This window comes from Macaca thibetana, chromosome X (assembly GCF_024542745.1).
Source record: "Macaca thibetana thibetana isolate TM-01 chromosome X, ASM2454274v1, whole genome shotgun sequence".
Lineage (NCBI taxonomy): Eukaryota > Metazoa > Chordata > Mammalia > Primates > Cercopithecidae > Macaca > Macaca thibetana.
The window spans coordinates 119546487-119559083 of NC_065598.1; the positions used below are offsets into that span (position 1 = coordinate 119546487).

At 39.4% G+C, this 12597-nt stretch overlaps 1 protein-coding gene across 1 annotated transcript in view; it reads right to left on the reverse strand.

Moving 5' to 3' along the window:
- TENM1 (teneurin transmembrane protein 1) overlaps nt 1–12597 on the reverse strand; it is a 498746-nt gene that overhangs the window by 71030 nt on the left and 415119 nt on the right. Inside the window, exon 21 of the mRNA XM_050776593.1 lies at nt 8130–8284. Coding sequence (XP_050632550.1) covers nt 8130–8284 — 155 coding nt within the window. The remainder of the gene's footprint in view (nt 1–8129; nt 8285–12597) is intronic.

The window sequence follows — 12597 nt, forward strand, 5'->3', positions numbered from 1 at the left end:
TAGGGTTTTTATGGTTTTAGGTCTAACATTTAAGTCTCTAATCCATCTTGAATTAATATTCATATAAGGAGTAAGGAAAGGATCCAATTTCAGCTTTCTACTTATGGCTAGCCAGTTTTCCCAGCACCATTTATTAAATAGGGAATCATTTCCCCATTTCTTGTTTTTGTCAGATTTGTCAAAGATCAGATGGTTGTAGATGTGTGGTATTATTTCTGAGGGCTCTGTTCTGTTCCATTGGTCTATATCTCTGTTTTGGTACCAGTACCATGCTGTTTTGGTTACTGTAGCCTTGTAGTATAGTTTGAAGTCAGGTAGCATGATGCCTGAAGCTTTGTTATTTTAGCTTAGGATTGTCTTGGCAATGTGAACTCTTTTTTGGTTCCATATGAACTTTTAAGTAGTTTTTTCCAATTCTGTGAAGAAAGTCATTGGTAGCTTAGTGGGGATGGCATTGAATCTATAAATTACCTTGGGCAGTATGACCATTTTCACAATGTTGATTCTTCCTATCCATGACCATGGAATGGTCTTCCATTTGTTTGCGTCCTCTTTTTATTTCATTGAGCAGTGGTTTGTAGTTCTCCTTGAAGAGGTCCTTTACATCCCTTGTAAGTTGGATTCCTAGGTATTTTATTCTCTTTGAAGCAATTGTGAATGGGAGTTCACTCATGATTTGGCTCTCCGTCTGTCTGTTATTGGTGTATAAGAATGCTTGTGATTTTTGCACATTGATTTTGTATCCTGAGACTTTGCTGAAGTTGCTTATCAGCTTAAGGAGATTTTGGGCTGAGATGATGGGGTTTTCTAAATATACAATCATGTCATCTGCAAACAGGGACAATTTGACTTCCTCTTTTCCTAATTGAATACCCTTTGTTTCTTTCTCCTGCCTGATTGCCCTGGCCAGAACTTCCAACACTATGCTGAATAGGAGTGGTGAGAGAGGGCATCCCTCTCTTGTGCCAGTTTTCAAAGGGAATGCTTCCAGTTTTTGCCCATTCAGTATGATATTGGCTGTGGGTTTGTCATAAATAGCTCTTATTATTTTGAGATATGTCCCATCAATACCGAATTTATTGAGAGTTTTTTGCATGAAGGGCTGTTGAATTTTGTCAAAGGCCCTTTTCTGCATCTATTGATATAATCATGTGGTTTTTGTCTTTGGTTCTGCTTATATGCTGGATTACATTTATTGATTTGCATATGTTGAACCAGCCTTGCATCCCAGGGATGAAGCCCACTTGATCATGGTGGATAAGCTTTGTGATGTGCTGCTGGATTTGGTTTCCCAGTATTTTATTGAGGATTTTTGCATCAATGTTCATCAGGGATATTGGTCTAAAATTCTCTTTTTTTGTTGTGTCTCTGCCAGGCTTTGGTATCAGAATGATGCTGGCCTCATAAAATGAGTTAGGGAGGATTCCCTCTTTTTCTATTGATTGGAATAGTTTCAGAAGGAATGGTACCAGCTCCTCCTTGTACCTGTGGTAGAATTCAATTGTGAATCTGTCTGGTCCTGGACTTTTTTTGGTTGGTAGGCTATTAATTATTGCCTCAATTTCAGAGCCTGCTATTGGTCTATTCAGGGATTCAACTTCTTCCTGGTTTAGTCTTGGGAGAGTGTATGTGTCCAGGAATTTATCCATTTCTTCTAGGTTTTCTAGTTTATTTGCGTAGAGGTGTTTATAGTATTCTCTGATGGTAGTTTGTATGTCTGTGGGGTCAGTGGTGATATCCCCTTTATCATTTTTTATTGCATCTATTTGATTCTTCTCTCTTTTCTTCTGTATTAGTCTTGCTAGCAGTCTATCAATTTTGTTGATCTTTTCAAAAAACCAGCTCCTAAACATGGAAAGGAACAACCAGTACCAGCCATTGCAAAAACATGCCAAATGTAAATACCATCGATGCCAGGAAGCCATTTTTTGAAGGCCAGGATTTTTTGAAGGGTTTTTTGTGTGTCTATCTCCTTCGGTTCTGCTCTGAACTTATTTCTTGCCTTCTGCTAGCTTTTGAATGTGTTTGCCCTTGCTTCTCTAGTTCTTTTAATTGTGATGTTAGGGTGTCAATTTTAGATCTTTCCTGCTTTCTCTTGTGGGCATTTAGTGCCATAAATTTCCCTCTACACACTGCTTTAACTGTGTCCCAGAGATTCTGGTATGTTGTATCTTTGTTCTCATTGGTTTCAAAGAACATCTTTATGTCTGCCTTCATTTCGTTTTGTACCCAGTAGTCATTCAGGAGCAGGTTATTCAGTTTCCATGTAGCTGAGTGGTTTTGATTGAGTTTTTTAGTCCTCAGTTCTAGTTTGATTGCACTGTGGTCTGAGAGATAGTTTGTTATAATTTCTGTTTTTTACATTTGCTGAGGAGTGCTTTACTTCCAACTATGTGATCAATTTTGGAATAAGTGTAATGTGGTGCTGAGAAGAATGTATATTCTGTTGTTTTGGGGTGGAGAGTTCTGTAGATGTCTATTAGGTCTGCTTGGTGCAGAGTTGGGTTCAATTCCTGGATATCCTTGTTAACTTTCTGTCTTGTTGATCTGTCTAATGTTGACAGTGGGGTGTTAAAGTCTCCCATTATTTTTTTGTGGGAGTCTAAGTCTCTTTGTATGTCTCTAAGGACGTGCTTTATGAATCTGGGTGCTCCTGTATTGGGTGCATATATATTTAGGATAGTTAGCTCTTCTTGTTGAATTGATCCCTTTACCATTATGTAATGGCCTTCTTTGTCTCTTTTGATCTTTGTTGGTTTAAAGTCTGTTTTATCAGAGACTAGGATTGCAACCCCTGCCTTTTTTTGTTTTCCATTTGCTTGGTAGATCTTCCTCCATCCCTTTATTTTGAGCCTATGTGTGTCTCTGCATGTGAGATGGGTCTCCTGAACACAGCACACTGATGGATCTTGACTCTTTATCCAATTTGCTGGTCTGTGTCTTTTATTTGGACCATTTAGTCCATTTACATTTAAGGTTAATATTGTTATGTGTGAACTGGATCCTGTCATTATGATGTTAGCTGGTTATTTTGCTCGTTGGTTGATGCAGTTTCTTCCTGGCATCGATGGTCTTTACATTTTGGCATGTTTTTGCAATGACTGGTACTGGTTGTTCCTTTCCATGTTTAGTGCTTCCTTCAGGAGCTCTTGTAGGGCAGGCCTGGTGGTGACAAAATCTCTCAGCATTTGCTTGTCTGTAAAGGATTTTATTTCTCCTTCACTTATGAAACTTAGTTTGGCTGGATATGAAATTCTGGGTTGAAAATTCTTTTCTTTAAGAATGTTGAATATTGGCCCCCACTCTCTTCTGGCTTGGAGAGTTTCTTCCAAGAGATCTGCTGTTAGTCTGATGGGGTTCCCTTTGTGGGTAACCCGACCTTTCTCTCTGGCTGCCCTTAACAGTTTTTCCTTCACTTGAACTTTGGTGAATCTGACAATTATGTGTCTTGGAGTTGCTGTTCTCAAGGAGTATCTTTGTGGCATTCTCTGTATTTCCTGAATTTGAATGTTGGCCTGCCTTACTAGGTTGGGAAAGTTCTCCTGGATAATATCCTGCACAGTGTTTTCCAACTTGGTTCCATTCTCCCCGTCACAATCAGGTACACCAATCAGACATAGATTTGGTCTTTTCACATAGTCCCATATTTCTTGGAGGCTTTTTTCATTTTTTACTCTTTTTTTCTCTAAACTTCTCTTCTTGCTTCATTTCATTCATTTGATCTTCAATCACTGATACCCTTTCTTCCAGTTGATCGAATTGGTTACTGAAGCTCATGCATTTGTCATGTAGTTCTCATGCCATGGTTTTCAGCTCTATCGGGTAATTTAAGGACATCTCTACATTGGTTATTCTAGTTAGCCATTTGTCTAATCTTTTTTCAAGGTTTTTAGCCTCTTTGTGATGGGCTCGAACTTCTTCCTTTAGCTTGGAGAAGTTTGATCATCTGAAGGCTTCTTCTCTCAGCTTGTCTGTGTCATTCTCTGTCTAGCTTTGTTTCATTGCTGGAGAGGAGCTGCGTTCCTTTGGAGGGGGAGAGGTGCTCTCATTTTTAGAATTTTCAGCTTTTCTGCTCTGTTTTTTCCCCATCTTTGTGGTTTTATCTACCTTTGGTCTTTGATGATGGTGACATACAGATGGGGTTTTGGTGTGGATGTCCTTTCTGTTTGTTAGTTTTCCTTCTAATAGTCAGGACCCTCAGCTGCAGGTCTGTTGGAGTTTGCTGGCAGTCCACTCCAGACACTGTTTCCTTGGTTATCAGCAGTGGAGGCTGCAGAAGAGTGAATACTGCTGAATAGCAAATGTTTCTGCCTGACCGTTCCTCTGGAAGCTTCATCTCAGGGGGGTACCCGGTCGTGTGAGGTGTCAGTCTGTCCCTACTGGGGGATGCCTCCTGGTTAGCCTATTCAGGGATCAGGGACACACTTGAGGCAGTTTGTCTGTTCTCAGATCTCAAACTCCATGCTGGGAGAACCACTACTCTCTTCAAAGCTGTCAGACAGGGACATTTAAATCTTCAGAGGTTTCTGCTGCCTTTTGTTTGGCTATGCCCTGTCCCCAGAGATGGAGTCTACAGAGGCAGGCAGGCCTCCTTGAGCTGCAGTGGGCTCCTCCCTGTTTAAGCTTCCAGGCCACTTTGTTTACGTACTCAAGCCTCAGCAATGGTGGGCACCCCTACCCCAGCCTTGCTGCCACCTTGCAGTTAGATCTCAGACTGCTGTGCTAGCAATGAGGGAGGCCCCGTGGTCGTGGGACCCTCTGAGCCAGGCGTGGGATATAATCTCCTGCTGTGCTGTTTGCTAAGACCCTTGGAATAGTGCAGTATTAGGGTGGGAATGACCTGATTTTCCAGGTGCTGTGTTTCACGGTTTCCCTTGGCTAGGAAAGGGAATTCCCTTACCCCTTGAATTTCCCGGGTGAGGTGATGCCTCGCCCTGCTTCAGCTCTTGCTGGGTGGGCTGCAGCCACTGTCCGGCACCCACTGTCTGACACACCCCAGTGAGATGAACCTGGTACCTCAGTTGGAAATGCAGAAATCCGCATTTCCCTTCTTAATGCTGTTATTGTCTCCTCATTGTCCAGTATAAACTTCATTATGCTTATAAGGCCCTTCACCATTTCACCCTCACTTACCTTTCTAGCTTCATATCTCACTACTCTTTCATATTCTTTTCGCCATTATGTCCTTTTGGTTCAGGTATAGATGTTAACTGTACCTGTTGAGCCCTTCCTATGCATGTTCCAGGAGCACACAGTCTACTGTGGGAGACCAGTTGGATGCACAGTTTGCCAACAAAGATCAAATTACATTTAAGCATGGTGATACTAAATTCCAGTAAGGGAATGAAGCAACAGTGAGGACTAGAGCCATCAAGGAAGCTTCCCATGGAAGAGGTGAGGTGTGAGGAGGAGAATGGGATTTGGACTGGCAGAGGTACTTTCAGACTGGGGGAAAGGGGCCACGAGAAGTAGGCCTCTAATAAAGGTAGAGGGTAATAATCTGGACACTGATCAATATAGTATCCTTGTTCTGAGCCAGTCTGGGTGGACAAATTGGAGTTACTTTTTAGTGTGTCTCAGGCACAGAACAGGAAATGGTGGATAGCAGCAGAGTTACTGGCCAAATAATCTGTACATAAAACCTGCTTTCTTTCCTGGTAAATCCTGCTGGCTTCTACCATCCCCTTCTCATACCACACAACCTCCCTTGCCTCCAAAAGATTCTACTGTATCTCTAAAGCTAAAGTTGTGTAAAGAAAGGGGAAAGAGGGTACTTCAGAGAAACTGAGGCTTGGGATGAAATGCCATAGAGAAAAGTTTCTGTCTCCTGGTTACCAGGGCTTCTTTTCAGTGGGCTGCATTGTACATCCCAACCTGAAAAGGGTGAGGAGATTTTATAGTGGGAATTATGTTTGGAAAGTGTCATGTGAAAAATAACCCTTCTCATGGTGATGATGATCATATGTTCGCTCTACTAAGACAAAGAATTCTCTTTCAACATAACTTTTCTACACAGAAACAGAAAAGTTGTTTAGAGTTGACTGATTGCAATACTAAGTGCCCTGTTTTAAGTTAAAAATATCCCACAAGTGAATCATACATGTGCATCTTCTCTCTCCCCCCTCCTCTATACAAATACATTCACACCCTTCTTTATTGCCATAAATAATGCTCCTTTTCCTTGCCTTCTGCAGCATTTTGAATCATGGAAAGTTAGACTATTCTAGGACTTGATAGCCTGATCCATTCAAATCTCTATTAAAAAGGGTTTGTTCATTTTGTCAGTTTTCCAGGCCCAACTCCCCATTTCACTTTTGTAGTTGACTATATATGAACGTTTCTTGAGTTTCTGGGGCAGGGCAAGGGCACACAGAGAAGAAGAAATCCTAAATAAGCTAGTGTTTTATAGAGATGTATGCTCAAGGTGGGTGGAGGTGGCAGGAGATCTTAGGGTCAATGACTAAAGCAAGGTTTCTTAGGGGTGTGTTCCTTTTACTTACTAATACGGTTTTGCTGTGTCCCCACCCAAATCTCATATTGAATTGTAACTCCTACAATTTCCACATGTCGTGGGAGAAACCTGGTGGGAGGTGATTGGATTATGGGGACAGGTCTTTCCTGAGCTGTTCTCGTGATAGTGCATGAGTCTCATGAGATATAATGGTTTTAAAAATGGGAATTTCCCTGCACAAGCTCTCTGTTTGCTTGCCGCCATCCATGTAAGACATGACTTGCTCCTCCTTGCCTTCCGCCATGATTGTGAGGCCTCCCCTCTGTGGGGAACCGTAAGTCCAATAAACCTCTTTCTTTTGTAAATTGCCCAGTCTCGGATATGTCTTTATCAGCAGTGTAAAAATGGACTAATACATTTACCTTGTTTTTCTAGGTTTTAGGTGGTATGACAAATGAAGCAACAGGAATATCATAACTGTGGGGGACACTGCTCATTGCCTCCCCAGTAGAAACCCTTTACTCCTTGCTAACAGAACTCTGATTTTGGTTTAAGAATCAGGTAGCAATGTGCTCAGGGAAGGGGACCCACTTCTAGAGGGTCTGAATCCACTATGTAATCCCATTTCCCCTTTGCCAGTGACCGGTGAAGGCGTGGGCATGTGATTCAATTCTGGCCAATGTGACACAAGAAGGAAATCTGCTGGCATCTTTGCTATCTTTGGACCTCTCATTATGTGAGATAATTAAACGTTGTTGTTTAAACAACTTTTAGACAAGTATTTTATTACTTGCAGCCAAGACCATCCTCTCTGATATGCTAATCAATTTGAAAACTCTCAACATCCACTTTAATTTTTTTGAAAATATTATTTAATAATCTACTTTATTAGGGTCACAAATTTATGGAATGTTAGAGCTGGAAGGTTTGAGGACTGTCTAATCTATTTCCTTCATTTCTTGTTTCTGCAGACTAAGAAAGTCAGACATTGAATGTTGGGACTATGCTGTATGCTCTATAATCTCTTTAAATGTCTAACACTGATTTTGTAGAATTGTGGTAAAATCAGAATTTTTGACCCAGATGAGAGCTACACTGAATTTTCTTTTATCCTCACTGGCTTAAAAAACAAAAACAAAGACAAAAACAAAACCCAAACCCCAAAAAACAGATTTCCTAAATAACAGTAAAATAGATCTCAGAGGGGATATTGCTTTTACTTAAGAAAACTTCCAAACATCCTAGAAATAGCTATTTATATACACGTGAATAACAACATGCTCATATATTCATTAAAAAAGATGTCTAAAGAGCCGTCATAGTCACTATTTTTCTAAATTTCAGTCACTGTTTCATTTAAAAATAATAGAATTACATATCTTAGAAATATTCAATAAATGAGATTGGCCTTACCTTCTGATTAATTCAAGTTTGAGAGACTTTACTTAATTGTATGTCAATATTCTACCTGACATTACTTCCATCTTTGCTTACCATTTTCTCCCAACTAAGCTTTTTTAATGAGGAAAAAAGTAACTTACATAAACAGAAACTTCTGCTATCTGGTGTTATAACAGATATACCAGGCTTCCATTCTACCTAATTTCTACATGAGAAAATTGTTATCCATTTCCATGATGCCAAATGACAATAACACTTGAAAACCAGTGGTGCCTACCTGAGTGATGTCCATTCCTGAGTCACAGCTCAGTGGTTGTGTGGAAGTCAGACCATTTGAGCCGATTACAGTTGTGATCACAGCATTCTCATCAATTTTGCGAATCATAGTCCCATCCACAAAGTAAATGAATCCATGCCTATCAACTGTGATGCCTGTTGGGAAAGAGCAAATGAGCATTAGTAGTCTAGTGAACCACATTTGTACTAAGTTCTGTATTTTGAAAAAAGCTATAGCAATGGAAAGGCATTTTAAAGACATATAGATTAAGTTTTGCTCAGCACAGACAGTACAGTAATGGGAGAGGTTTGTTGGGGCATACATTCACTTCTTTGTGTATTGAGAAGAAATGACAAAAAGTCACATGCAGAGATAAAGCCAGGTCTAATAATTTTGTTTTGTCCAGTTTTACATTTCCACCCCCTTGATACTTGCTTGCCCCCACAATTAAAAATCATCTTTAAGTGGGAAAAGACAGGGAGATCATGTATATTACATTTCTTTTAGGGTGCTGATGCACACGCTGCTGCTTATTTTCATGATTGCATTAGCAAATAACTGACTTGAAAAGCATTATAATTATTTTCATCAATTCAGACTTTGTTAAAAGGGAGTTTGTAATAACTCTGATAAACTGGGCTGAGTTTTTTCTCCATATTATCTATTAAGGGGGGTTGGAGAGCAAAATTATAGTATCACAAAGGGAATGGCTAAGTTTCTAGAAAAGATAAAAGCTGATAAAAATTTTCACAGTTTTTACACACTGTGTTGATTACAGCCTGGTTTCTTAAAATTTTTATTATAATAGCAGTTCGAAGGCTTGGGTTCTAATACTGAATACCCCACTTACAACTCATGTGTGACTTTGAGTCATTCATTTGCAAATTTCAGACTCCTCTTTGGTAACATAGGGACAGGATCATCTGCCTTATTTAGCTAAAGTGATCTACTGCTCTGGTTTGGCTGTAACTGAGGCAGAGATCAGTTTTAAAGCTAGGACCATCCTTGACAAACCAGGATGAGCTGGTTACTCTATATCTTGTTTTTTGTTGTTGTTGTTGTTGTTGTTTCTTTTTTAGGGAGTTTTGCTCTTGTTGCCCAGGCTGGGTACAATGGTGCAATCTCGGCTCACTGCAACCTCCGCCTCCCAGGTTCAAGCGATTATCCTGCCTCAGTCTCCCAAGTAGCTAAGATTATAGGTGCCCGCCAGCACGCCTGGCTAATTTTTTGTATTTTTAGTAGAGACAGGTTTTCACCATGTTGGTCAGGCTGGTCTCAGACTGACCTCAGGTGATCCACCTGCCTTGGCCTCCCAAACTGTTGGGATTACAGGCGTGAGCTAGCGGGCCTGGTCCTAGGTTGTTATATCATATGAAATAATACATATAAAAAGTATCAGATACACTTTAAGAACATATGGCTCTACTCCTATTTCCCTCAGAGCTTTTGACAGTGCTCTTGAAAATAACCACATGGCATTTTTCAAACTAGTCTACAATTTAGTCTTTTCCTCACTTCCCTTTATTTAGGTTTGGTGAAACTCATTGAATGGATGTTAAAGTCAGAATTTCTGTGCTAGCAAGCATGTCCTTTTAACACAACACAACACACAAACACACACACACACACACATATGAATTTTCTGGCAAAATGTGAACTCATCTAGAGTCATTTTATAAACCCAACTTAATAAACTGCTTTTAGATGAACTAATTCATTGGCAGGAAGTTAATATTAAGACTTGGCTTTATGGTATACTTTGATTAATCCTGATGTTCCTCATGAAGTATTAATTGTTAACATCTATAAAAGTTACAAATTCATTTTAATGTCCCCTGAATACTTCTAAAGTCATCTATGTTTTGGTGAGTTCTCCAAGGAAACCATCATATCCAAACAATGGATTTCCATGTCCATAAATCCCTTTATGATTTTTAGAGGCATAAGGACCCTTAAGGTGGTTTATAAAAAGACTTTTAAGACTGGGGCAGGTTAAATGATGATGGCATATGAACAATTATTTAATCTCTAGAACATTTTGGGTGAGGATGAACCAAGGGGGAACTTCTGCCTGTTATTTTTGTGTTTTGGCAACATCAATTTCTTGATTGCTTAAAATTTGGTGTGGTTTGTGACAGACCTATTATTTAGAATCACCTTCTATGACCACTATATTAAATATTGCTGAGTATAAAATTTCAAATTTGGCTGTCATAAGGGGATAGACTGAAAGATCAAGACTCAAGACTCAAGTCTGGAGACGGAAAGACTGAGAGGAGTTGTGCTCGACATGTACGAAATCATGAATCATTTACTAAGCACTATGATTTCTAAATCATAGTGACTGTCACTATGCTAGGCTCTGTGAGGGTATGAGGACAAAGAATCTGGTGACACTGAAACTAAGACTAAGAGGAATACTCTGGAACTTTAGTAAGTTAAGGATATTAAAAATAAAATGAAGTGTTGCTCTTCTGAGAAGGTAGTAAACCTAGAGGATCTGATCCTCTAAAAATTTGAGCAGGTTCACAAAAGGTATAGAGAAATAAATGTATTCTTAACTACTATATGTGGGAAGGTCTTTACATCTCTTTGCTGATATCAGGGAGGACAATTCTTTTCTTTGACTACCACACTTCTCATCTCATCAGAGTGCAAAGTTTAGGATGATCCAGGGAGGATAATCTGGGACTTTACACAGTGTTCTTAGTTTTACTTTTTGTGAAGATCTAAACACTGTGAACTTCTTTCTCTCTGTTCATGTCAGCTGAATTCCACAGATGAGTGCCCTTTGAAATAAGTCTGGGCTTATTAAATACTCACTATTTGCCTTCAGGGCTTATTCTGCTGACAGTTTGTGGAATATTTTCCTTTCATATATTTGTGTAGCAACTTCTTTTATCATGGTCCAAATTCCAAACATACTTCTTTTTCCTTGAGAAGCTTTAATTAACTTTGATTGGGTTACACTTATGTTTGGAGTTGAAAAAGAAATAGTAGAAAAGGCTTTGAGGAAACTATGTGATAGGTGCTTCATAAATGTACCTAGGCATATTTTATATGTACATATTTTCCTCTCATTTGCCTTCCCTTACCAACCAATCAACCTACCAACACATAAATTCCCCAAACAACAATTTTGCAACCTCTTTGCTGGTGAAGTTTAAGGGGTATTTAATTTTCACTGAGGGTAAAAATCAAATTGGAAACCCCAGGCAGGAAAAAGAGAATAATATTTGTCCATCATTTGGGGAGGTTTCCCCTCCCATAATGCTTATTGTTATAACCCAGGGATAGTGATGACACAGTAGATATATTACTGCTTGTCAGAATGAGTGAAAGGAGGTGACACATTCCCAGTATATATTTTAAGCTTTATTCTTTGGAGATGGGCATGTGAGTGATTTCAGATCACATAAAGCCAACTGGGGCTAGCAAGATCTGCAGATTCAATTTACTTTCCAATTTTGATATTGTTGTGCCCAGATCTCCAAAACTTGGTAACCAATGTTGTGGGCATAATTTGTTCCAACGGTCAGGTTCATTGATGTGCTCACTGACAGCATTTTCATTAGCACTTAAAACACAATCAAAGGTACAGTCTCTGGATGAGAAAAGATTTAAAGATTTAAGCCGTACTAAGAAAACCACTTCCAGGTTTAAAAATTTTGAACCAGAATTCATTTACAAAGCAAGTAAAAATATAGAGATCTCCGATATTACCACAAGGTTAGGCAGTGATGCGAGGCAGGTGGAGGTGGAAGCGGGAAGAAAACACACAATAGCTTGAGTCCCCTCACTTTAAATCTGAATTTAAAAATCCCCCTGCACCAAGGAAAACATCGGCCTCAGATGCCCAGACAGCATGTTTAGCTTGGAGCACATTTTTACATTTGGGAGAAAATAAATAAATCATTGTAAATTAGTGCATATAATGAAAGTACTGACAGACCATAACCTGGAAGTGTGAATGGTGCTGTCTCCATTCATCAGCATTAAGCCCTAACAAGCTCTTTCTATGGAGAGACCTGCTCATAAATAAAGCGCATCTTGTAAAAAAAATTATTCACAACATCCCATGCAAAGTAGGGGATATTATATAATATGCGAACTGCAGGCTCTTTTCTTTGTGAAGCATTGCTCTGTATGAAACCGCTGCAAATTATAGGCGAAATTATTTGACTTCTTCCCTTGTCTTATTATCCTCCAATGAATAAATACTATAATTCTTAAGAAGACAATTGCCTAAAGCTGGGGCAGCCTGGATAGTTACTTATAAATTTATCACCTGTGAGGGGAAAAAGACGCTACTGATCAATACTGAAGGAACAGGGGCATCCTGATGTAATCACTGAGAGTCCAGATGTGGTGCTTAATAGCCTGCAAATAGTAGCTAAAATCCCAAATTAGAAAACAGTGAAGATCACAGTTTTTGGCTGTGTAGAACGCCAATTTCAAATGTTGGCAG